We start from the raw sequence: 27,285 nt of genomic DNA on the forward strand, positions 1-27,285 counted from the left end.
GTATGTTTCTTTTCCAGTTTCTCTGCATCCCAGTTCCGGTCTTGCACTGCTCTCTCAGAATTCCTCTGACTTTTTCTCCACTGCCTCTTCCCCTCGATTCGCTCCGCGTTCCTCCCTTCCACCCCAGGCCTCTGCCAGGACTTCTTTTTTTTTTTTTTTTTTTTTTATGTTTATTCATTTTTGACAGAGAGAAAGAGAGAGAGACAGAGCATGAGTGGGGGAGGGGCAGAGAGCGAGGGAGACACAGAATCCAAAGCAGGCTCCAGGCTCTGAGCTGTCAGCACAGAGCCCGACACGGGGCTCGAACTCCCAGACTGCGAGATCATGACCTGAGCCGAAATCGGTGGCTCAACGGACTGAGCCTCCCAGGCATCCCCTCTGCCAGGTCTTCTGCTCTTCTTCCCTACCTGGGAGGGGGGCATCCTTCCCCCCCCCCCCATCTTTGCCTCTGGCTCTCTGCAGGCTCTTCTCAGAAGTCATGTCCCCACCTCACCATCAAGAGCAAGACCCACATGGCCAGCTGCTAGGTTGACAGCTTCCCCCTGATACCCTTCAGCTCCTCACATTCACCAAGTCTCGACTCTGGGCCATCCATTCCTTAGTTCGCTTTAAGACCCTTCAGGGGTGGGGCGCCTGGGTGGCGCAGTCGGTTAAGCGTCCGACTTCAACCAGGTCGCGATCTCGCGGTCTGTGAGTTCGAGCCCCGCGTCAGGCTCTGGGCTGATGGCTCGGAGCCTGGAGCCTGTTTCCGATTCTGTGTCTCCCTCTCTCTCTGCCCCTCCCCCGTTCATGCTCTGTCTCTCTCTGTCCCAAAAATAAATTAAAAACGTTGAAAAAAAATTTAAAAAAAAAAAAAAAAAGACCCTTCAGGGGTGCCTGGGTGGCTCAGTCAGTCAAGCGTCTGACTCTTGATTTCCGCTCAGATCATGATCTCGGTTCATGAGTGTGAGCCCCGTGTGGGGCTCTGTGCCGACAATGCAGAGCCTGCTTGGGATTCTCTCTCTCCCTCTCTCTCTCTCTCTCTCTGCCCCTCCGCTGCTCTGTCTCTCTCTCTCAAAATAAATAAATAAATAAATAAATAATAAAATAAACTAAACAAAAACAAAAACCTTCAAAGTGCTTGTGCCCTTTAACCTACGTGGTATGCATCTAGGAATTTATCCAAAGGAAAAAAAATCGGAACAATTCCCTAAGATGCATACATAAGGTGTTCACCATGGATTTGTTTATAAGAGGGAAAAAAAACAGAAACAACCCAAGTATTTTTATGTTGGAGACTGGTTAGGCCTAAGAGAGGATATTATGCAGCCATTTAAAGCATGATTGGAAGAATATTTAATGGGATCTTCCCCCCATCCTGATATCCCGACTCCACAAACCTCCACATCATGCAGGTTGAAGCTGTTCCAAGACCAGAATGTTTATCCATTAGAATCACTGGTCTCTCCCAGGACGTAGAATAGTGCTGGGCCCCTAGGTGCTTATGATTATTTAATGAATGGATGACGAAACCATCTTCTAATCCTTTGTACCTATTCCCCCCCACCACCTTTTTAAAATCATTTTTAAGGGTTTATTTTTATTCTTCTTCTTTTTTTTTTTTGAGACAGAGAGACAGAGTATGAGCAGGGGAGGGGCAGAGAGAGAGGGAGACACAGAATCCGAAGCAGGCTCCAGGCTCTGAGCTGTCAGCGCAGAGCCCGACACGGGGCTCGAACTCATAAACTGTGAGATCATGACCTAAGCTGAGGTCGGACGCCCAGCTGACTGAGCCACCCAGGCGCCCCTGTTCCTACTCCCTTAACACTCTTCATGGTTTTCATGCATTCAGTATGTATTTCAAGTCCTTGCCATGGGCCTTCAGTGCACACGTCACCCCTTCCCCCCTGCTTTGTCCCCACCAGACTATCACTTGCTCCTTGGGAAGACCTTCCCATCTATCCTCCAGCCTCAGACCCCAGTTCCTCCTGCACAACCTCCAGCCCCAGCGCTCTCATACCTGCCCTCCAGCTGAACACATCACAAGCCTCCACTTAAAAGCTGGACTTTTATTTTTTTGCTTGTTTGTTGCAAGTTTTTATTTAAATTCTAGTTCGTTAACATATAGTGTGATACTGGTTTCAGGAAAAGGCTGGACTTTTAAAGCAGAGTCCGGCTGCCTGCCAAACTCAGGGACCCCAAGCCATCAGCCTGACACTCCTACCTGTTGGGACAGACTGATTCCCTAACACGTTCCTGCCATAACCCGCACAGCCAGCACACCCCCCAGGCTCCGTGGGCTCTCACCCTCTGTTGAAAAACAGACATGTTCCTTTTGCCAGGTTTGATTTTGTTGTAATGCACCTTTTCATTTTCAACCATTGTTTAATAATTTTGTGCCATCTCGTGGTGCAAATTTTAAAAGGTTAAATAACAATGTGTCTATTGGTTACTACTATCACTCAGCCACCCAACTCCTTTCCTGGAAGAAACCACCATTTCTTATATCTTACGTATCCTTTCCAAGGATGCATATGTAAGTAAGTGTATAATATATTTACATAGACGCATATAAATACTCATGTATGTTTATATAGAGATATGCTTTCTTTTCTGTTCTTTCTTTCCATCCTTCTTTTCTTTCTTTTTACAAATGGTAGCTAGTATTCACCAAAAAACATTTTTTTCACTGTTTTGCCCCTTGCCTTTTTTCCCCCATAACAATAGATCTTGAAGATTGCTTCATATCAGCACATAAAGTACCTAATGTGCCATTTTTAATACTTAGGAGGTCTTAAGTTTCATACTTTCAATAAATGTTTTATTTGGGAGCATGTAAAGGAACTAATTAGACAACAAATGGAGTGGGAACTAGGAATAGAATCTGAACTTGGTCTGCTTGCTGTTATCCCCGTTGAGTGGGCCCTTTGTGACTAAAGTAATAAAATAGTTTTGTGTTGGTGGAGCATTGTGAGAATATTCTGTTCTGTAAGCGTGTGCTCCCCCTACTGGCCTTCCGCTGCCCGACAGTTTCCCCCCACTTGGAGAAGGCGCAGTGGGAGCCATCTTGAAGAACTGATGAATCCAATTTGGCTTGAGGTGCTTATCACCAAAGAGCTGGCAGTTGTCTGACGCTTGCCAAAGAAGGGATGAGGTTCGTGTGACCTAACAACAGGTAGCAAAGCAGTCGTGGAAGGGGCAGGTGTTGAAGTCCTATTTTCCTGAACGCCACATTCAGTTTTCCAGGCAACGCTTTGCCCGTGGTTGGGTGCTGCTGGTGGTGGTGGCGGTGAATAAATAGGGACACGCTGGTCTCTCACTACCCTTCCTGCTGTGCTAACACTGTTTTTACTGCGCCGCCCCTTCCCTGGCCAATGGCAAGTAGCTTGGAAGTTCAAGATGTTGACAGCAGGGTGCGCTCTCATGGATCAGAGCGGAGATTCAAAAGGAGGCTCCCTGAGGTGGAGGTGGGGGCAGGGTTATTGCCATGCGTGTGTAGAGCCATAGTCCCTTCTTCCTCTTTGGACCAGGCTCTCCCCGGGGGCCCTCACTCTGGAATTTCTGCTCCCGGTGTTGTCTGCAGAGCAAGAGCAGATGTACCGTGGTGGTCAGCTCCTGAGTTAGTTCTGTCTTTGCAGATCTCCTCTGAGGTTGTCACTATCAGAAACTACTATTGAGGGGCGCCTGGGTGGCGCAGTCGGTTAAGCGTCCGACTTCAGCCAGGTCACGATCTCGCGGTCCGTGAGTTCGAGCCCCGCGTCAGGCTCTGGGCTGATGGCTCAGAGCCTGGAGCCTGTTTCCGATTCTGTGTCTCCCTCTCTCTCTGCCCCTTCCCCGTTCATGCTCTGTCTCTCTCTGTCCCAAAAATAAATAAAAAACGTTGAAAAAAATTTAAAAAAAAAAAAAAAAAAAAGAAACTACTATTGAAAATCTGTCTAGAGGCCTGGCATCTTGGGGAATTTCCTGGGCCACTAGGCAAACATATGCCGAAATCCCCCCTACAACAAACCATAGCTAAATAAAAACCTTATTTTAAAATCTCCCCCATCCTACAAAAAAAAACAAAAAAAAACAAAAAAACAAAAACACCTCTCTCAAACCTGTTTATGCCTCGAGCTACTGCCCTAGCTGTCTCCTCCCATTCCCTGCTAAACTACTTGAAGAGTCATCTGTATTCACCGCCTAAAGTTTCTCCTAGCCTGCTTCTCTCAACCCTGTCACTTGGATTCTGGGTTTCACCCTCTCCATCATCCTAAAACATCTCTCTCAAGGGTCAGGCACATGTTCTCGGTGGACTTTTTCAGCCAGTGTGACCGCTTTCTAGAATGAGACAATATTGACCACACCGTCCCACCTGGAACACTCTCTCCTCTTGGCTTGCAGGTCCCACCTTGCCTGGTTCTCCTCTTCCCGGTCTACCTGTGCCTCTCGAGTCCCTTCTTCCCTCATGTGGGAGGTACTCGAGACTCCTATTCCTCTGGCTTCTCACACTCTGCTGGTGAGCAGACCTACTCCCCAGCCTACGTGCTCCTCTCTGCACTCCCAGACTTTCCTTCTCCCACGTGGCCAGCTGTCTACATGGATATCCTGTCGGCACTTCAAATTCCTCACCCACCTCCATGTTATTACTCCTTTTGGTTGACTTCCCACGTCCCCAGTGGCTTGTTTTGGGCCCCCACCATCTCTGACTTGGGCACCACCCTTCTGACTGGTCTTTCTGTTCCTGCTCATACTTGGTGCAGTTCATTCTCAACTCCACATCAAGAATACTTTCCCAACACTCCATTATGCTGCTTCTCTGCTTAAAACCTTCCAATCTTTCCCTGTTGCCAGTGTATAAAAGTCTCACCATTCTCAACATGGCAACAAGATCGTTCATGAGCCGAGTCCCTAAAAACCACTCTGGATCCATCTTTCCTTGACTCCACTTCTTGTCTGCAGTTCTCTGTAAGTGCTTGTGTACGTTCAGGGCCAGGTTCTGATTCTGGACCTTCCACTTACCAGCTGTGTCACCCTGGACAAGTTAGTTGACCTCTTTGAATCTCAGTCCCCTCACATACAAACTAAACTTACTAAGGGCTGCCTCACTGGTTGTTGGAAAGGGCTAAGGGAGATAATATCAGTGCAGTGCTTAGAGGAGTACCTAGAAGAGGATAAGTGATTGATAAATGTGATTCAGACCTTCCACAGGCTCTGTACGTGTGTCTCTGTGTGTACACGTCTGTCTCCCACCAGACTTTTAGTCCCTCAAATACAGGGACCCAGGCTGCTTCCCTTCATCATCCCCTACCGCCTCAATAATTGTGCGTTGAATCGGTCTAATTGAATTCAAGGGACCCTGTTCCTACTTTGCTGTCTTCGTCTCTGCATACCGCCGCCTGTCTCCCTGCACCACACCACATTCAGTGGACGCCCTGCCATATTTGTTAAATGGGAAGCCAACAAGGAACAGCCTTTTTTGTCATTTGAGGAATCTTGGGTTATATTGTTCGGGTCAGCCCGGCTGCATCCATATTTCAATTACGAACAGTGTTTAAGACTTGTTTTTTTAATGTTTATTTATTTATTTTTGAGAGAGAGGGTGGAAGAGAGGGAGTGGGGGATGGGTAGAGAGAATGGGAGATGGAGAATCCCAAGCAGGCTCCACACTGTTAGCACAGAGCCTGATGCAGGGCTTGATCTCACCATCCATGAGATCATGACCTGAGCTGACACCAAGAGTCAGATGCTTAACCAACTGAGCCACCCAGGTGCCCCGTGAACAGTTTTTAAAGAGTACTCGTTCCAGACGCAAGAGTGCTTGTTTTAAAGTGCCATTGTTAGGTGTTGGTTAAGAGCCTGCACTTCGGCAACAAACCGAGTTGTGACTTCAAATCCAGATTCATCACCAGCCGAGTCCTGCTTGTGCTTTCAGGCACGTTAACTAACTTCTGTGCCTCTGTTTCCCAGTGGGAGTAATCGAGTGGGATGGGCTGGAAGAGAGCGCTGGGGGTGGGCAAAAGATACACCTTGAAGATAAACTGCGTGTCCTTGAGCAAGTTCCTTAGGGTCCATGTGTAAAAAGAAGATAATAATACAGTGTAGCCCGCAGGGTTTTTGTCAGGTCAGATGAGATCACGTAAGTTTAATAAGTGTTCAGCACGGGCTCTGACTCATACCCAGGACTCGGGAAAGATTAGTTCTGCTGTTCATGTTAACAGTGGTGTGGTTGCTATTGTTATTGATGATGTTATTGCTACCATTGCTTCCAGTACAATTTCCACTTGGTCCATTTTATTACCTCCAGCTCTGTATCAGATGCCTATGTCAGGCCAGAGAGAACAGTCACTGCTGACAAACAAGCAGGGTCCCTCAAAGTAGGGGACACCAGCAAATTCACCTCAGCCCATTTCTGGGAGACAGGTCTGTGTTATCCGGGAACATCAGTAAAAAAAGAACCAAATGTCTCTTCACCACGCCTTCAGACGTTGTTCTGATGGCATCCTTCAGTATACACAGAAGAGTTAAGCCTTATCTTCTGTTTCCAAGAGGCAGCCACACACAGATGATCTGATCTCGTTAAGAAACAGGCATCAACTTGAACTCTGCCGTGATTGCATCTCAAACCCATCAACTGGTGAAAAGGGAGCTTGGATCAGAAGGTCTGAGCAAAATATTGAAAGTGAGATTACGAAGAATGGTGTTTATTGAAGGGTCGGTGACACGAAAGCAGAATAGACCCAACAAATAGGGTGAAAATGGAAAGTAATTGATAAAGACCTCGCAGAATTTAAGACTTAAGGAAAAGAAGAAAAGCTCCAGGTACCTAGATGAAGAAAACCACATATAGTAACGTCAGAGTTTTCTGTGAACTCAAAGAGAATATTAATTAAGATGCTGCAAGTCAATTCAGGTAAAATGAAGATGGATCCAAAGCCATATATATACGTGCAGATATATACATATTCATGCCTCTGTATGCATGTGGGTGTGTGCAGCTATCTCTGGAATATAAAGAGAGGTAGGAGAACAATTCTGGCATTCTGATTTCTCCTGCTGAAAGGAATCGAAACTTTACCTTGAAGGTGATTTCCGCATCATTTTAGCACAGCAGGGTCAAGAAAATCCCCCAAATAATATAAAGACTGGTTTTTCAATTTCCAGGCCAATGGAAAGTGATTGAAGTTTTCGATGACTATGGAATCATTTCCCAACTATATTTAATGTCACGTAGAGTGAAACATGGGAAATATATGCCCACATTTATGTCTTTCCATGCATGTGGACCAAGTTTGGCCTCCAAGTAAACAGCATAACTTTTTAGATCTACATTCTAGAACCTATATGTCACAATGAGCCAGAAGGGTCACCTTGGAAAGCAATATAATTAATTATTCTAGTGATTCTGCAATTGCTAGGAGTTCTTTTGCAATGCCTATTTCTTAGTTCCTTCCACAGATAATTACAGGCCTTGAAAAAAGGAAGGCATTTTGTGTAATCAAATATGTTTATTGAACACCTACCGTCAACCAGGCATTACGCTAGGTAATAAGGGTGGGGACGTCAGTAAGACGTAGGTTTGGTATAAGAAGGCAGATCTTACTGTTTTATTGACTCAAAGCAACTTTACCAAGCATGTTCACCCACCTTATTTGTTAGAGTTGGTGGTTTCCAGAACTCAGATCCACTCTCAGAGAATCAGCTGTGATACTACTAAGGGTATTCAAAATGAATTGTAATCTCTAGCAATGAGAAATTCCCATATAGAAATTGTGTCAAATATTTGGGCAATGATGGAATAATTGACGTGGGAGAGGACTCGAATGGCAACATTTTAGTATTTTTTTAATTACTCGTTTTTATATGTTTTCATATGTACTTTCAATAGAATGTGTATGAATATAATATATATTCTTTACACACACACACACACACACTTTTTTTGCATATACCTTAAATATCAAAACATTTTCTATCAAGGCACTAGGGCGTTTTCCTAAGTAGCTTGCTCACAGCCCTGAGAGCTGATAAGACACTCATTAATCTGTCTGTTGCCATTTTCTCTCATTTTCCAGAATCCTAGGGAATCGGGTGGCTGAATTGGAGAAAAAGTTAAGAACTCTGGAAGTTTCTGGTTTGTGGAGTCTTCCAGGTAAGCAGATCTTCATGAAAATTCTTTTCTCTCCTTTTTTTTTTAAGGAAGCCCTCACATAATTTGCAAAGAAGATTCTACTTTTTAAATGTCCTTTTATTTGAAGATTGTTGTGGAGAAATCTACAAGCACTTTAAACTTAGAAGCCATCAATTTTGGAAAACAATCGGGAAAACTCAATAAATATACAAATTCCCATCTATGGACCTATCAAGTTTCGCTGACCTAAATTCAGAAATTGGCATTGTATGTGTCTGTGTATGCTTTATTTTTCACCTTTGTGAGTGTAGTAAATTGTTTCTTTTCTTTTTTTTTACCCATAGGTATCTTATAAAGCTTTGTTCATTTTATTCTATGTTTTTAAGTTTATTTATTTTGAGAGAGAGAGAGAGAGCACACATGAGAGCAAGCAGAGGAGGGGCAGAGAGAGAGAGGGAGAGAGAGAATCCCAAGCAGGCTCCACGCTGTCAGCACAGAGCCCAATACGGCGCTCGATCGCACGAACTGTGAGGTCATGACCCGAGCGGAAGTCAAGAGTCGGATGCTTAACCACCTGAGCCACCCAGATGCCCCAAGATTTGTTCGTTTTAAGTATGATCCCTAAAAGGAATATAAGAATGTACAAAGGTTTGTACAATTTAATCATCAATCTAAAACTGAATATAAGAACTGACAAAAATTTATTTATTTATCATTCCTAAAAATGCATATAAGAGCTAACAGTTAGTTCCGCCTTCTTCCCTTCTCTTCCCCTATCCTATTTGTGCAGCTTGAAAATCAGAATTTTCTGGGGCACCTGGGTGGCTCAGTCGGTTAAGCGTCCGACTTCGGCTCAGGTCATGATCTCGCGGTCTGTGGGTTTGAGCCCCGTGTCAGGCTCTGTGCTGACAGCTCAGAGCCTGGAGCCTGTTTCAGATTCTGTGTCTCCCTCTCTCTCTCTCTGCCCCTCCCCTACTTGCACTCTGTCTCTCTCTGTCTCAAAAATAAATGAACATTTAAAAAAAGAAAAAAGAAAATCAGAATTTCCTTTGGAGATTTTTTCCCACAATTGTACTCTGTGTGAGGAAACTCTGATGCCTCACTTTAATTAGCTATATTTATCCTCTTTGTCTTGATAAAATACCCCCTTTGTGAGACCCCCGTCAGCTATTCCCCTTTGCTTTAAACTCTCCAGAAACTTGTATTTATCATTTTCCACCACCCACTCTTTCCCTAGAAGCAACATTGTACACATATTTTTAGTTACTTAACCTTTCTGCACAAACCAGCCTCCTGTACCCTTGAATCATATCAGTTGCTTCCCGGTAACGTGTGAGAAATGAAAATTGCCATAGGGACGTGGACAACACGTTTTCCTAATGTAAACCTGAATAGCTGCCTTAGTTTGTCTGCAAGTGCGTTTCATAAATTGGAATTTTTAGCAGAGATTCCTTGAACTTGATGTCAAAAGACCTAACAGAACTAATTAGTGGCAAGTGCCATTCTGGGGATTTGAATGATCCATTTTGCACAAGAACCTTTTGATGCAGTTAAAACCTTATCTTCTCTGAAGGCCTTTCTTTCATTGCATTGAATTTCAACACAGGCAAAATTATCGTTTATTTTGTGCAGTCAGATTGCTATTTCTGTGCCTGTACTGGAGTTTTGACTTTTTTTTTTTTTCTCCAAGTGATTTAGTGAAATTTCACAATGTTTTATTTCTACGATTTATGTAAAAAGATGGAAGTTGAATAAGTAAAGGAATGCTGAGAATTTTCTCTCTCCCTCTTTCTCTCTCTCTCTCTCTCTCTCTCTCTCTCTCTCGATGTTTGGTCTGGGTTAGAATGGCTGTATTATGCACTAACAATTCTTTCTTTCCTCTTTTTTGCTGCCTGAAGGCCTGAGCTACAATGTTTCAGTAGGATTCGGGAGTATGTTCTATTTAAAATATCTGTGTTTGGGTCTGGTATCAGCAGTGCGTTAATAACACCCCTGCATGTAAATAAATAGGAATGCATTCTCTATGTATCATTGCACTTTTCTGATTAGAGCAGTCAATTGAAATAGAGAATTCAATTAGTACAAAGCAAATATTGAACGGTAAAATTAGCTTTCAGGGACCCAGCTAAATGGATTTTATGCCATGGCCGTGTTCGTTCTAGTATCCGGCCCCCACATAGACACAAAGTGAGAGGACAGGAAAAAAAAAACAAACAAAAAACGGTGGGGATTCCCCAGATCTGATACATTTAATGTAAGGGAAAGAGCTGCTCTGGTACACTTGTGAAGGATGTTACAATGAGGCATGGCTTGCGATCATTTCTAAACGCTGGTGAGAAATACAAGGGAAGGGCCTCTTGCAATATGAATCCAATCAGGCCCTGCTATCGCTCATTGTTGATGGTGTGCTTTTAACACACCAAATGGTGGAGCAAGGGTCACTCTCCTCCTTCCTCTCTCCTTCTCTCCTCTTCCCACCCCCCCACCTCCTTCTCTTCCTTTCTTCTTCTCCACCTCTTCCTCTTCCACTTTTTCCTCCTCTTCCTCCTCTTCCCCTCCCCAGGGTGAAGCCATATCAGTGTTTCAGCCACCTGGAGGGGACTGAGTCCCGGTAGTTTCAGAGAATTGCTAGCTCTCTCTTACTTGCTAGCACCTTGAAAGGATCAGTGTCTTCTCCAATATATCAGCCCATCAGCATGTTGATACCTTTTTAGCAGCACCTTTGTGAATTCAGTTCTGTACGGGGCATTCTGGACATGCCCCTTGCCCCCTTCCAAGAACCCATAGTCCCATTAGGGCAGCAAGATGCATACACATGTGGCAATGAGAAGAAAGCACCAAGTGATATATAACTAAGTGCTGAGTGACAAAGGTGTTAGTGTGTGTGAGTGAACGATGTGAAGAGTCATCAAATGTCAGATCTGGAAGGACAGCTGAGAGCAAAGAGTTCAAGGATGGCAAATCCTTGGTGTATATTAGAACACACCCATTCCCACATCAGCGGCAGACATTGCTAATCAATCACACGACTCTTCCATACTGATCTCACATGTGGCCTTCAGAACAGACATCCCCACTGGCTTCCCAGGAAGCCACCTCTTGGTTCGAGTTGCCATGGGAGAGAAAACATTTCCCTTTCCTGATCTAGTCCAACCCCCTCCATTTTTGATGAGGCAACAAAGGCTCAGGAATTACAAGGGTACCTACAGCCACCCAGGCGGGTATTGGAACTCAGGTGTTTCCACCTGTCCTGGGGACCTGCAGTTCAGAGAAGAGAAGAATGGGGTGAGTCAGATCACCCGGGGACTGGATTTCAAAGCAAAGTGGATTGGAGAAGAGGCGTTCAGAGCCAGAAGATTCTGCCCTGAGACTCCGAAGGACTGTGGTGAATTCCGCCTCACTCCACGCCAGGATCACCGCTGGGCTTTGAGCATGCAATGAGTTTGCTCTGAGTGTCTTCTCCTCCCTCCTCACTCTCTGCGCCCACAATATGTAGTTCTTGATGTCGTTTGATAGAACTGGGGAAGGTTTGGGATCTTGCTGGGAAGGCAAGTTCGACAACAGCACAGCCTGCATGGAGAAATCATCTGGATAGGAGAGGGCACTCCAGACTATTTAATTGGTTCCTACGAGGCAGAAAGGCATGGGGCTCCTGCGAGAAGGAAGGGATGCTGACCTGGTCCCCCAGGAAGGAATGACACCCCCCAGCCTCAGCCCTCCAGCCCTTTGCTGGCCTCTACAGGGAGGGGGGGGGTGCTTGGGGGCTCTGAGGGGAGGTTTCCTGGACGAGCTCCTGCTCTGAAGAGAAACACTGAAAGCCAGAGAAAAAACCTGGCAAGAGCAGAGCCTGGCTCCTTGAGTTTTTCATTTTACTTCCCTCTTCTCCACTCTAAGCATCAGCCTGAGGAGGAAAGTGTGCATTTTGAAAGTACTTGGCACACTTTGGAGAAGGGAGAGAGGGATGTTGTGTTACAGGGAATCAAGAGCGCTCCCAGACATTCACACGCCCAGCAAATGGAGGTGCCTCTGTGGCCTTCCACACTGCCTGTGGTCTGACTCCTTGTGGGTCATCTGGCCTCACCCCTCCTCCTCCAGGTAGAGGCATCAAAATGAAACAATGAGACAGCAGACCATCAGATTAGAGCTCACATTCATCAGCATAGATGGAATCCAGACTTAGAAACGATAGGACTGCCTTCTGATAAGCCTTTGAATCCTTCAAACGCTGCAGGAATGACAAAATCTTGGCATTTTACCTCCAGATCAGGAAATGATCTCTCCAGGCAGGAATTTCAGGAAGTATTTATCTTCTCCCCAACCCCCAGCTTGGTTGGCCATGGAGAGTGATGGCTTCAGTTTCCCTTTGCTAATGCTTGTTGCTCAGACTCTTGGAGAGGTTTCATGGTGCTGGCTCCAGCATTTTTGAGGAGCCACTGTGGAAAGGATGATGTTCTGTGGCTGGAGAGGGCCACAGACACATTGCACCCTAGAGAATTCCTCATGCCAGGAGGAGGTGGCCCTCAGGCCACCTTAGTCACTCGGCTGCACCCAGCTCCCAGCTCAGTCGGTAATTCTTTTTTTTTTTTATTTTTATTTTTTTTTTAACGTTTATTTATTTTTGAGACAGAGAGAGACAGAGCATGAACGGGGAAGGGGCAGAGAGAGAGGGAGACACAGAATCGGAAGCAGGCGCCAGGCTCCGAGCCATCGGCCCAGAGCCCGACGCGGGGCTCGAACTCACGGACCGCGAGATCGTGACCTGAGCCGAAGTCGGCCGCTTAACCGACTGAGCCACCCAGGCGCCCCTCAGTCGGTAATTCTGATTCTTCGGCCGCCAGGGCAGAGGGGACTTGGAAGACTGGTTGGGACACAGAGTGGCAGAGTGTGTCTCTTCCTGCAAGAAGGGGTCTACCTGCTAGAGAAAGCTCAAGAAACGCAGTCCTGCTCCTAACTTGAAGACAGTAACTGTTGCCTTGATGGAGAGAAGCAAAAGAAGTTCACCCTGAGGCATCTGCTGTGGGTTCATAGTAACCACTAATCCCTCAAAGTGTTCCCAGATTGGATCTTTGCAGCACAAAGGGAGACCTGATGGTGTTTATTTCATCTGAGGGCCTCTTAATAATATCCCAACCTGTACATCTACAGTTCTCTTTGGGACACTTCTCCAGACTGTGTCTCTGAAGATTCTGGAGTTTTTTCCACATCAGACACTAGCTGTGCTGGTGGGGAGCTTCAGGATCAGCTTCTATCAGATTTCTGTTCTCCTGGGATGACCCTCCGCAGACACCAGAGTGCTGTGGCTGCTAACAACATATGCCATCTGCCCGAGGCAGCAGCAGGCACCTGTGCCCACCAAGACATCAGAAGTCCCAAGAACCCATCACCCATTTATCCAGACACTTATCAGCTATTTATTAAGCACCTCCCATATGCCGGACTCTCTACTACAGTCTTGGAAATGAAGTTCCCTACTGGGAAGCCAGTATTGTAAACAAACTGAGGGCTCAGGGGTGCAGTCCAAGGTTCAGCTGGTTCTCTAACAGAGGGAACGTCTTTATAGAAATACCATTCTATATCTGCTGAACCTGAAGCAGAGTAAAATCACAGAGTTTTAGGGCCCCTGATGTGAGCCCCAGAGAGACTGAGTAGCTTGGAGTTAGAAAAGGTCTTGCTTAGAGTGTGATGCTAAGTGAAATAAGCCATACAGAGAAAGACAGCTACCATATGTGTTCACTCTTATGTGGATCCTGAGAGACTTAACAGGAACCCATGGGGGAGGGGAAGAAAAAAAAAAAAAAAAGTTAGAGTGGGAGAGAGCCAAAGCATAAGAGACTCTTAAAAACTGAGAACAAACTGAGGGCTAATGGGGGGTGGGAGGGAGGGGAGGGTGGGTGATGGGCATGGAGGAGGGCACCTGTTGGGATGAGCACTGGGTGTTGTATGGAAACCAATCTGACAATAAATTTCATATATTTAAAAAATAATAATAAAGTAGCATAAAATTAGCACTGTCCAAAAAAAAAAAAAGAAAGAAAAGGTCTTGCTCAAAGTTGGACTGCTAAGGCTGGATCCATAGCCCTGGGGTTTTCATTTTGGGCACTGCAGTTCCCACCCTCAGAATCACAAGGCCTCGTGGACAGAAGTCTGGGATCAGATTCTGCTTGGCGTGCCCTCCTGACCCCTGGGCAGTGTCCCTTTATGTCCACGTGTTTTGTGTCTGTGTGTCTGTGTCCATGAGCCGCACTGTGTCCAAAGCCACACTTCCCTGCTCCTAACTTCCAGAACTTGCCATGGCCTCAACAATAGAGTTGTAATGGTCTTCTTCATTCCTCAAACTTTCTCTATCCACTTAGGGAGTTCATACTACAAGTTCCTAATAGATGAAAGAGTTTGGCCAGTATGGGACTAGATGTTGTAAGTGAAAGTTTAGCTGTGATAATTTGGGGGACCTGATACTATCTTCCACATGACAGAGTTAGTACTCAGCCTACATGATCAAATTGAAATAAATCAAATATAGTGTATATGGCAAGTAGAGTGTGTTTATTTTTTTTAATTAAAAAAAATTTTGCTTACATTTATTTATTTTTGAGAGACAGAGCGAGACAAAGTGGGGGGGGGGAGGGGCAGAGAGAGAGAGGGAGACACAGAATCCGAAGCAGGCTCCGGGCTCTGAGCCGTCAGCACAGAGCCCGACTTGCGGCTTGAACCCACAAACCGTGAGACCATGACCTGAGCCAAAGTCGAACGTTTAATCGACTGAACCCCCCAGGCGCCCCTAGTGTAAGGGTTTAGAGTGTATGTAGCTGTCTACACTGCAAAGTAATAATTTCAAGATGTGACATTCACTGAGCGCTAATGAAATGCTTAAGTGCTTCACACGAGTCAGTTCATTTCATCACAACTACCCGGCGAGGTGCGTGCTCTCCTTCCTCATTTTACAGAGGAAGGCTCTGAGGCTTAAGTCCCTTGTCTGAAGTCAGCCATCTAGCAAGTGGCGGGGTCCAGAACACAAACCGTGTAGCAGTCCCAGAGCCTGCACTCCCTAACACCCCGCAGTGGTTATCTGTGCTCTCACCTAACCCAGACCAAAGCCATTCGGTTTGTGGCCAACATAACAAACGGTGGCATTTATTGGCAGCCGTGTCCCAGCAGACTCTCAGGACATTAGACAGCTGACCCTGCACCTCCCTGCCTGGTCGTCACGCTACAGAAGGGGCCGGTCAGCCATTCCCCTTCCACGGCATGGCCTGTGATTAAAGAAAGTGCCTTGTTCACCCAAACGGCCAGTCCATTGTGTGAGGTGAATGTAACTATAACCACACTGGTGACATCCTGTGTCCATTTTCCCCTTTTCCACGACAGGGGGCAAGGACACCATACTGTTCGGCGACCCCGCTGTTCCCACCATACAGAGATCAAGGTCTCCCCTGCTGAAGTTCATCGAGCAGCCTGCTGAGAACAAAACGAATTCCAAGGACGGTCAGTAAGCACACCTTGATTTCTCTGTCTCTACCTGATCACAGAGGAGGGGCTCAGTGGGCATCAGTTCTTCCCCTTCCTACAGCTTCTGTGGCCCCGTGGGGTCATTCCTTGCATTTCCTCTTGTTGTTTCTGTGGGTCTGTCTTGTTTGGAGCTTCCGGCCAAAGAATGCAGGCCTCTGGACTCAGAACAGTGGCATCAAGGTTAAGAGAAAGGGTTCAGGATATGAACAGGTCGGGCTCATATTCCAACCCCATATTGTGTTGGCTCTGAGAAGTGGGGCTTCTAACCTCTGCACATCTCCTTACCCATAGAATGGTGAGATGATGGTGCCAACCTCAGGGAAATCTTGGCCCATTGTCTGGCACAGGTTAAGTGTCCTGGGAATCATTTAAATGGAGAATAAAAGCTTCTCCTCTACCAGACACACTTTCCGGAGGCAGAGAGTTTTGAAGGTACCGTTGAGGGTGCCAGAGGGGCCCATCTCACAATGTGAGATACAGCTATCTTCCCATGTGGCAGTCTTGTTTCCCCAGCTAAACCATCTATCCTTCCTATCTTTCCAAGTTTCGTCTGTCTTCTTTTTTATCCCTAGTGTGATCGCCAGCTTCCAGGATGGCCCCCAGTGATCCTCACTTCCTGGTATTCATGCCCTCACATATTCCCCTCCACATCGTATCAGGGTTAATCTGGGTGACTAATAGAATACAAGGGCACAAGTAACCTTATGTGACTTCCTAGGCTGGGTCATAAAAGACATACGGGGTCTTCCTTTCTGTCTCTGTCTTGAGTCATCCTCCCTGGAGGAAGCCGGCTGCCATGTGCTGAGGATACCCAAGCAGTCCTACGTGCTGTTCATGCGGTCTGGAACTGAGGCCTCCCAGCCACCAGCCGTGAAGCAGAATCCGCAGCCCCAGTCAAGCGTTCGGATGATAACAACCCCAGTTAACATTTTGGTGACAGCTTCATGAGAGACCGCTAATGAGAGCCACCCCGATCAATTGCTCCCAGGCTCCTGAGTCTCCAGCTGCTATGTTTTGAGTTAACTTGTGGCACAGTAGCACGTAACTCACATACCCAGCTTGCAGGAGCCAAGGGTCTCTCCCCGATTCCGGTATTTTCTCTCTGTCTCCTCTCACTCTGAGTCATGTCTGCAACCATCAGCGCTATGAAAATATTCTCGAAATATTTTTCCAGCCGGGTCCCATCTGCAGAGTTACAGTCCCTTATTTGCCAAAGTGCAGACTTTACCACCTAAGTATTCTGTGGGGCTTCTCAAGTATGCCGTCACCAACTCTCCACGCTTCCTCCCTTTTTTTGCCACCCTCTCGGCTCTGCAGCTACCTTTGGAGTCCTCATTGACCCTTGTCAGCTTTCCTTCCTCATCGCATCTGGTCTGTGGCCACTCTTCTTCAGACCTTCTCCCACCTCCATTCCTCCCACCTCTGGCTTGGCTCAACCCTCTTTTCTTCCTCCTCAGGGCTTCCATCCGGTTTCCCTGTCTTCTGGACCCTCCCTACTTCACTCCCATCCTCCTCCCTTGTGCTGTAGGGTAAAGCTTCTGGAGCACTGCTCTCCTACACCTGCACACCCTGCTCTGAAATCTTCGGTGGCTCCCCACTGTCTCCCACTTGAAATTGTAACCCGGCAAACTGGCCTACCCTGTCTTTCTGACCTGATGATTATCTGACTTGAAAACTGCTTTTATGGAGCTGTACTAACCAGTTTGAAACAGTTGTTACCATTGTGTAACAAGCCACCCCAAAACCTAGGGCTGAAAGGAACTACTATGTATTATTAATCACGAGTCTTTGGGTCAGACCAGCAGTTCTGCTAATCTGAGCTGGGCTCGGCAAGGCTCACTGGGTACAGCTGTATTTTGAAGCTTGTCTCAATCACTTATAATAGTGCATGGAATGGGAAGAATTGGACAGGTCTGGGATTTCAACAAAGAGGATCCCCAAGCGTACACGGGGAGAATTCTTGGAGAGAATCGCCAACTCGGGTGGGTTTCATATTGGCCAGAAGGCAAGGCCGGGTCTTTCCAGCCAGCAGCACGTGGCTGTTTCCAGATCTGGCCCGTAACACACCATGGTCCGGTGCAGTCTGGAACGTGGCTTGGCTGATGGTCACCCCGTGCCAGCATCCGGCATCCACACTGGATCCGAAACCCTCTATCTGCTCTGAGCTTGTTTAGCCCCTGGGTGGGTGGGCCCAGGCCTGCGAAATTGAAATGGAACATGAGACCGGCTTGATTTTCACAAGGGTAGCATAAGTAATGGCCTGATTCAAAATGATAGCTTCCAGAATTCCATCATTACCTCTCATTGTTCCAACCCCGTCCTTCACCAGTGCGGTAGGAACAAGGAAGCATTTACGTAGCGGCTGTCAGCGTCTGGGAAGGTCTCATCCCCACCGCATCTCTGATTAATTCCAACTGAAAGAAGCCCACACTTGGGAGGACAAAGCCCGTCAGAGATCAGTTAACAAAAGAAGACGAATGTCCCCTTCGGGCCAATGTGCAAGGGTGACACGGTTTTAGGAGCCTAACAGCCTTTCTACAAAGAGCTACTATTTCTTCATCTTTTTGAGAAAACATTTTTTCTTTCCTTACTATTTATACCATGAAGCAATTCTACCGGTCGATTGCATCACCATTATTGACACATGTTTGTTATTAGTAAGGATTAATGATACTAGATTAATGATACTAATTCTGTGTGCTAAAACAGCACAGAATAATTACTATTATTTTCTAATAATATCTTCCCATGCCGAGCTAGTTCAAAAATCCTTCTTTCATGGAAATGGCAGTGCAACATGTCTGTTCTCAAGGGGAAACCAAAACTCGGCACAGTTTAGGAGTCAACATTCCATAAACCCAGACTTAAGGGCAGGTTTTGCACTTCCAGCAAGGAGCGGAGGTCCTAGTTATATAGATCAGGGTTTGTGGCATTTTCGGGAACTTTTCTTTGTCTCCTGACAATGACTTGCGCATACTTTTTAGACATCTTTTGGATAACAAGGGAGGAGAGGATTGAAAAATCTTGCTGTTGACCTATAATCTAATCCTGGGCAGAGCCTGGCGCCTATGTTTTCATGGTCCTGAGGCTCTGAAAATCCAGACATTCTCAGGAAAAACAAACAAACAAACAAACAAAATCCCTGACCAGACCAAACGGGAGAACCACAGCCTCGCCCATCCCCCTCTTGCCGCAGTGTTTTGACCTCTAAGGATGACAGCAATGTCGCTTCCCCCCAACCCCCAGCCAAAAAAAAAGGTTGAAAAGTTCTCCCTGGTAATCTCAGAGGTTTGCCATTTTAAAAAAGATTCATGCGTTTGGACATGAGCAGAATGTCATCTAAAGAAATGGCACGAGGCAAAGTACCGGTGACCAAAAGGCCCCCGTGTAATTTAGACCACCCTCACTTAGATGTAAATTAAGGTAGAGAAGATTAACCTGACCCACAGTAAAAACACCGCGAATGGTTTAGGGGTTAGGTTGTTACGGGTAAGGTTAATTAATTTTTCAGGGGCACCAGAATATACTATTAAGTGTCTTGGAAGGAGTAATTTCATAAGAGTAATTTCCAGACGGAGTTTATTCATCTCACGTTGGTGAAAAATTTAACTGCAGAAAGGACCATAATTTACTCCTTTTGAATACAGCTCCTTGCACGATGCTGGAAACTTGCTCGTTTTGACTCGGTGTTTCCCATAACCCCCATACAACAACCATAAAAATTTTCTTTTCATTAGTATGGAAATTATGTTATTGCCTCCCTGAGCTACCTCAGATGCCACTAAACGTTTGCGTGAGTTAGAGATCTTTTTTTCTGAGAGTGCCATTTTAGGAACTTTTAGGGTAGCAACCTGAGTACAGCCTAAACAAATACCATAAATTCAGTGGTTGCTCTCATTTATTTATGTGTGACATTTACATATATGTACTAGTATACTCATTTATTCCTATATATGTCCCTGGATCCAAACATTTAATCAGCCATCTGGTGAGTACCCACTATAGAACACTGGCAAAGTTTGAAGCCCCTGGGTGGCTCAGTCGGTTAAGCGCCCAACTTCGGCTCAGGTCATGATCTCACGGTTCATGGACTCGAGCCCCGCATCAGGCTCTGTGGTGACAGCTCGGAACCTGGAGCTGCTTCAGATTCTGTGTCTCCCTGTCTCTCTGTCCCTCCCCTGCTCACCCTCTGTCTCTGTCTCTCTCTCAAAGGTAAATAAATGCTAATTAAAAAAAAAAATTGACAAAGTTTAAAAATTAATCAGGTAAGATTTTATACTTCAGGTGATTTTTTATGAGCTAATTATACATAAGTAACAAGTTAGGGGTAAAAAAGTAAAAAGTACAAAGCTCCCTCGGAGGCGCAGACACAGCTGGGGGAGATGAGGGGCACTGCGGTTGGTAATATTTTGCTTCTTGTCCCTGCCGCTGCTTCCGTGGGTGCATTCACAGTGTAAGAATTCAGTGAACTGTAGACATAATGATTTGCACACTTTTATGTAAGTTATACTTCCATCAAAAGAAAAAAAGGAAAGTGAGGGACTGTTTATTTTATTTTATTTTTTAACGTTTATTTATTTTTGAGACAGAGAGAGACAGAGCATGAACGGGGGAGGGGCAGAGAGAGAGGGAGACACAGAATCGGAAGCAGGCTCCAGGCTCTGAGCCATCAGCCCAGAGCCCGACGTGGGGCTCGAACTCATGGACCGTGAGATCGTGACCTGAGCTGAAGTCGGACGCTTAACCGACTGAGCCACCCCGGCGCCCCTGTGAGGGACTGTTTATAAACATTCTTGAGTGCTTAGAATGTGCCAGGCACTGTGAACAGGTCAGGTGAGGCTCCTGCTTATATTCTAGAATAAGATAAACATGTAAAACACTGAGCACTCAGCCCAGCACAGAAAATCACCTAAAAGTCATTAGCTGGTACGATTCACTTTAGAAAGGGAGAAACCAAAGGTCCCTGCATAAAAATGGACAGCAGTGAAAGAACCATGGGAAGTGAGGCTATGGACTGAAGCAAGAGCTCATCAGTTAGGATCCTGCCAAAGACCTAAGTGAAAGGAATGAAAATTTATCCTAAAAGCAGCAAGCCTCCAATGAAAGGTTCTAAGCAGGAAAGTGCATGGTCAGAACAGCTCAACTCTCAGGGCGCCTGGGTGGCTCAGTCGGTTGAGTGTTGGACTCTTGATTTCGGCTCAGGTCATGATCTCACAGTTCATGAGTTGGAGCCCTGAGTTGGCCTCCAAGCTGACAGCGTGGAGCCTGCTTGGGATTCTCTCCGCTCCCCCCCCCCGCCCCTCCCCTACTCACTCTCAAAATAAATAAACTTAAAAAAAAAAAAAGGTCACTCCCTCTAACTGCCCTCATTTGTCTCCCAGTTTCCCCAAATGCCAGCTGTCAGCCTGAAAATATTTGCATGTGTCTGATGCCAGCCCAATCGCAGTAAGACTCCCCTCAGGCCCCCTTATGGGTACCAGGAAGTGTTCCCCCCAGGCCCCTTGCCCCTGAAATCAGCCCTGTGAGGCTCTTGCATACGTTTCACCACTGTTTGGTCTGAGAGCTAAGAAAATCTTGACTTCTGGGGGCCTCAGAGTCTGGCATTGAGCGCACATGATTGGGTGCTAAGAAGCTGCCCCCCAAGTGGGTCTCAGTCCTGCAGTCTGGAAGGGACGTCAGAGTCCCGCCCCCCCCCCCCCCCATTTTGTGTCTGAGGAAAGGAGACCAGATGGGTCCTCCTGATCACAAAGCGATGAGTAGGAAAATGGGGCTGGGTACCAGTTCTCAGGACCCCGTTCTCTGCCATCCATCCCCCTCCAGTTGAACTCGACAGTCTCTGTTATTTAGAGAAGTTTGGTGGAACAATTTAGTTAGGAGGCGTAGGGAGCTTAAAGCTTCTTTTACACATAGCATGTTATTGAAACTGAGGAAACATCAGCTGTCTGCATCGAAGAATGAGGTGCTGATGGAGGAAGGGTGAAATCCCTCCCAACTGTTCTCTTTCCTGCCCTGAAGGCAGCCAGCACCTCTTGTCATTACTAAAGGTCCCAGGTCTTTCCTGAGCTGCAGCATCTATAAAACCTGCCTCGATTTAGATATTTAACGGCACACGGAAATGATGGTTATGGACGTGGCCAAGGGCTCCCTTTCCCTCCGTGAATGACACAGAGCGGCTGCTTTCTTTTTTAATGTGAGTCCCATGGCCCCCGCCAGCAGCATGTTCTATCTGAGAGCCCCTGTGACGTGGGCCTGGTGTTGAGAGGAGAGAGGGAGTGAGGGCTGACTTCCTGCCAGAGGTGTGATGCTGTCCCGGGTCTGTTTCAGGGGAGATCCAGACGCAAGAACGAAATGAAAGTCGTGCCGCCACCGAGGCACTGACAGCACCTGAGGACGCGGGAAGGCCCGCCATCAGCTCCCCGGCAAACCAGAGCCACGGGAACCAATGCAACCCCTTTCATCCTTCATTACCGCAGGTACCCTCTGAGGAAGAAGAAACGAACAGGCTTGGAAGGGAAATCACGAAACTGACAGAGGCACAGGCAGAGGCAGAACCAGAAGGGGCCAGAAGAGCAGGTCCCGGGGAGGCTCAGAGGAACGAGATGGGGACAGCCACACTGGGCCTGACCTCCAGGGGGGAGGCCCCCAAATCTTGCCAGGGCCCCACTGAGTCCAGCCAGGCAGCGGCCGAAGCCTCCGCCGCGGAGGACAGCAAGGAGACCCTGGAGGGTGCAGGCAGGAGGAGCCCCGTGAAAACATGAAGGGGAAAGGGATCCCCGCGATGTCACGTCAGAGGCACGGGGGACGGTAAAGAATCAAGCATCAGAGCAGCTTTCGGAGGCGACTCTCTCCTAAAACACTTCCAAGTCTGCAAGTGAGAAGGGACACAGGTCCTGTTGCAAACTGAACATGCTGATGATGCCAGCACAGTGCGATTTATTAAATGCCGGTCCTCAAGCTTCCAGGTGTCCTCTCTTTGTGCCGAAGACGCGCTGCGGTGAACACGGCCGGGCGCAGAATCGTGTCCCCCACGCGGCTGGGTTTTGGCATCCGTCTTTCTGTCAGGCGTTTGTTTTATTAGAGATAAGATGTTTTTCTATTAGCATTTAATGTCGATCAAGATTATGGGAAGAGCTTGAAAGGGATGGGGTTTTTAATCAGGCCCCTGTCTTTGTAATGGTTAGGCGGCTGGAGAGAAAGGTGTAATTGAGCGTAATGGGTCCAGAGGGCCCACGGCTCCGCCTCATCATGTCAGGGCCCCGTAAGGCCTCCCAGCATGGGTGTCCTTGGCACCCTGCCCGCAGCCCTGTCTGTCACGGCCCCGACTGGCAGGTGGAAAGGGGCTTAAGCAGGCTCAGAAGGCTGGGCTTCCGGTTTGAAATCCACAGCCCCTGTTGAGCCCTGTTTGCTGACTGCTAGAGCTGAGTTTTCCAGCCTGTAATTCTGAAGGATTAATCGACCTGGACTGATGGAGTGGGGCTGGGGGGGGGGAGGGGGGGGAGGGGGAGCGGGGGGGGATAAGAAGGCAAGGAAGGGGACTCCAGGGGTGTTTTGATTTTTTGTTTCTGAGATGAGATAAGAGCCAGAACCTGGAAATGCTGGTTCTCTCCACTCAACCTGCGCTGCCTATAGGGTTTTATGGCCGTGTAGGGTTAGGGCAAGATAAGCAGTTCCCTGTGCCACCTGAAACCTTGAACCCTTCACCTCGCTTCCTCTGTGCTGCCATGTACTGGGATTTTAAAGACAAGACACAGAGCGGGTGGCCCTAGGGTGGAGAGAGAGGGAGGAAAACAAGATAACTTCATGACAGCCCGTTTAAGGGTGACTGTGGAGCCAAGCACCAAGCGTGGGAACAGGGGAGATATCATCCCTCCTGGTTCTTTCCTTAGCGATCAAATGAGCTCTTGCAGGTGGCATCTGGAGCTACAGGAAATTAGAGGCTCGTGGAATGATAGACCTTTCTTTCAGCTGAACTCCGTTCATTTCCCCCAGAAAGGCCCGATACCAGATCCCAAAGCTCCAAACACCCCTTGAGAACCAGAATCACTCCTTGGAGAGGCTCTCCTGCAGGAAAAAGAGAGGCTCCCCAGCTGGGAAAGTTGAAAATTCCTCCGAAGTATCAGCTGTCAATAGCACGCTTGTGATTCCGGCGGGGGGGGGGGGGGGGGGGGCGGGGAGGGCCGGCCCACCCTTCTACCTCCCTGCCACGTCTCATCTGCGGCGTTACTCTGCTGTGCCGTGTGCTGCCTTACCCTGCAGGAGAGCAGAGTTTAGGCAAGAAGGTCCAGCGTGGGAGCCTGGGCGGACCTCCCGCTGCTTTCTTCCCGCTCGCTTAGAGGTCACCCCAGCAGTGGGAGAGGTGGCACGGCCGAGTCGGTGCTCTGTTGCCCCTGGACACAGGAGCTGGGATCTGGACACACCACCCGCCCCTGCCCGTCAGGCCCCGATGCCCCTTTCATCCGTCTGCGCTTCAGCGCCTCCCCGCTCTCCAGACCCACCCCCTCAACTCCCTCTCCAGGGAGGTCGCTTCTGCAGCTGCAGACCTTGCACAGGCCAGCAGCCACAGAAATAATTTTCCTGCTGCACGAGGCCTTAACTATCTGCAAATGTTCAGCGCGACCGCATCGTCCGCCAGAGCCACCAAAGGAAAACACAGCCAGATTTAATACAATAATAATAAAAAGAAAGATCTCTCCCCTCGGAAGCTCTGGTTTTGACACACGGTCGGCCAGGTGCACATCTTTAGGGCCCATTCAGTCACCTTCTGGGAAGCAGGGCTTATAATAAACTCTGTCCCATTCCGTCAGGGGCAGGGAAACGCTGAGTCCCAGAGAGAGGGGGGTTTGGGGTACGGAGGTCAGAGGGAGTGATATGCCAAACTGTGTGTGCCGAGGGTTTTGTGTCAATGGATGGAATTGGAGCCAATGAGTTGATCCTGTCACATGTGTAACCTTGACAATGCCCCATACACACATATGACACTCCCCCACCCCTGCTGTCCTAGCCCGACATGGTTCTCCTGTTCCACAGACATTAAAGAGGAGGTTTCAGCAATTATTTATGGTTGTCTTCTGTCTTTTTGAGAGTCGTCGTGAAAGCATACAGCATTCTCTCTCCTCCACCAGGTAACCCTGTGTCAGTCAGAGTCCTCTCAGCTACAACTCACACTTTAAGAAACTTAATAGAGAAATGAATTACGTTGCATAACACGAAGTTCAGAAGTAGGGCATTCCTGGGCTGGTTTATTCAAGAAGTCATCGAGTATCTGGGTTCCCATCTTCCTGCTCTGCCGAACCTCAGTGTCAGCTACTCCCTCAAACTGCCAAGATGGCTGCCACAGCTCCAGCGTCAGTCACCTGTTCTCACATTTGTGTCCAAAGGCAGAAGGAAGTTTCTCCCCGTGTGTATGTGTGTGTGTGTGAGTGTGTGTGTATGTGTGTGTGTTTAAGAGCAAGAGCAAGAAATCTAGTTCTTGGCACATTTCATCGGTCAGAATTATCGCATGCCTCTGTCTACACCAACGCCTGGCAAGGGAGATGGAATATTCCTGCGAAGGGTTTAGGTTCTGTAAGATCACCATGGGAACTAGGGAGGGCCCGACCCGGGACACGCACACTCTAAAAGGGTGAACACCAAAACAAAATCAGGTCTGAAGAAGTACAGGAAAGTTAGAAATGGATTTAAAATACACCACCGACAGCATTGTCTCTGAAGTCCGTGTCTGATTTTGTTTCATTTTCTTCCCTTTAAAAGCCAGAATGTTGCGTTACTCATGGGTTTGGAGGTGGGGGGAGGGGCAGTGGTTGGTTGTTTGTTAAGAAAAATGCCATCTTCTCTCTGCTCCTCCCTGGCTTCTTTATCATCTGTTCTGTTTTGTAGCTGGAACGTTCCCACCTTTGTTTACCTCTTCGAGTATGTCTGTCCTTCCATTATTTTTCCAGCTCGGTTGCCAGCAGAATGCAGAGCAGTCTGGATAAATGAAACAGAGCTGACAGGCCTCTTAATGAGACCTTGTTTGCACATACTGCATTTCTTGTGACGGCTCTGTACCTGAGAGCCTTTAGGTGTGGATTTTTACATACGAGCGTTTGTCCTTCTTGTAATTAAGGCCCCTGGAAACGGATTGGCTTTTTAAAATCAGGCATTTCTCTTCCTTAACTCCTTTTTCCATGCCTCCTCTGTCCACTTTCCCCTCCCCCTCTGTCGTCTTCACCTCACGTGGCTATTCCAGAAGCCTCTCTAGCTAGGAGGCTCCTACTGGCATTCAGCTCAGTCCCTGCTGGGGCCTCCTCTCAGTTGGCAATCTTACGCTAAATTCATTTTCCCCTATGGGTCCTCTTGTGTCCTCGATCCCAAACACACACCATTGTGACGACGTGGAATTCTAGAAAAGGGTCCTGGCATCGGTCGTTCACATGTTGGGGTGAACTTGGGGACGTGTTATTCCCACTGGGGCATTTGTGCCCCTATTCACCATGTGACATAAAAGGTTCAATCTCTTCCTCAAGGAATTTCAAAGACCAGCTACTTGCCCATTGGTGTTTTCGTCCCTGTTTCTTTAAAATTCCAGCACGCCTTTGCCACGCTTTTCTCCTGGTTCCATCACTTTCCTGTAGCCCTCGGGATGGCTTGGTATCCGACTTCTCCTTGAAAAAGCCCTCTCTTTGCTCTGCCCTCCGCTTTCATTCTGGACGCCTCCATTTGGAACAATTTCTCTTCATAACACTGAGGGTACCAGCACACAGCTCAGTTAGGATGTCAAAGAGCCAAAAGATTCCCCTTACTTAACTCACTACTTTAATATATTCCTTTTTTCCAGATGTCTTTCTGAACAGAGAAAAATTTGAAATTCCGAGATGCAGTAGAGAGCTCAGTAGTGAATCTAATTAGAAATGAGAAGCAGAAAAATAAGAAGGGCCTGTCTCTCGATATTATGATTGCTCACGAAAACAAAACAAAACAAGTTGATACAGCATGAAGGCAATTTAAGATGATAGATACAGATGTGCTGCCCTACATTTCATATCACCTCTTGAATGGGATTTTTTTTTTTATAGGGAAAGTTTGTACAATACTGACAGGTTAGACTTTCTGGAATCTATGTAAACCCAGGAATATATTTTGGATCTTAGCCAAGGCCAGTGATAGCCTATTAAATTTAAAACAATTGGTGAAAGAAAGAAAAGAGAAAGAAAGGAAGGAAAGGAAGGAAGGAAGGAAGGAAGGAAGGAAGGAAGGAAGGAAGGAAGGGGAAAGAAAGAAAGAAAAAGAAAGGAAGAAAGAAAGAGAAAGAAAGAAAAAGGAAGGAGAAAAGAAAGAAAAAGAAAGAGAAGGAAGGAAAGAAAGAAGGAAGGAATGAGAAAGAAGGAAGAAAAGAGAAAGAATGAATGAAAGAAAGAAAGAAAAAAGAAAGAAAGAAAAAGAGAAAACCAGCTGCTATTTTGTAGTTTAACTTAAAGACAGAAGTAACTTCTATTCATTTGCAGACTTTGTGTTATTGGATTCTATGACCATCATGTAACATAACTATATATTTTTTTTGTTACCTGAAATAAACATGCAGTAATTTTCCTGATACAGATGATTATCTTTATTATTTGCACCATTCTGCCTCTCCACCCTCGCTACAGGCCAGGCATATAGACTGAGCGTTCCTTCTGAACATATTGTAACAACTTATCAGTTGCAATCTG

At 47.0% G+C, this 27,285-nt stretch overlaps 1 protein-coding gene across 2 annotated transcripts in view; it reads left to right on the plus strand.

Moving 5' to 3' along the window:
* CCDC149 (coiled-coil domain containing 149) overlaps positions 1-22,549 on the plus strand; it is a 97,363-nt gene extending 74,814 nt beyond the window's left edge. Inside the window, exons 10-13 of one of the 2 annotated variants that reach the window (XM_058722947.1) lie at positions 8,034-8,110; positions 9,988-10,020; positions 15,455-15,571; positions 21,920-22,549. In XM_058722947.1, coding sequence (XP_058578930.1) covers positions 8,034-8,110; positions 9,988-10,020; positions 15,455-15,571; positions 21,920-22,353 — 661 coding nt within the window. In that variant the 3' untranslated portion in view covers positions 22,354-22,549. The remainder of the gene's footprint in view (positions 1-8,033; positions 8,111-9,987; positions 10,021-15,454; positions 15,572-21,919) is intronic. The other variant, XM_058722948.1, reaches the window with a different exon arrangement.
* The last annotated feature ends 4,736 nt before the right edge of the window (positions 22,550-27,285 follow it).

Source organism: Neofelis nebulosa, chromosome 3, assembly GCF_028018385.1.
Source record: "Neofelis nebulosa isolate mNeoNeb1 chromosome 3, mNeoNeb1.pri, whole genome shotgun sequence".
NCBI classification, from domain to species: Eukaryota; Metazoa; Chordata; class Mammalia; order Carnivora; family Felidae; genus Neofelis; species Neofelis nebulosa.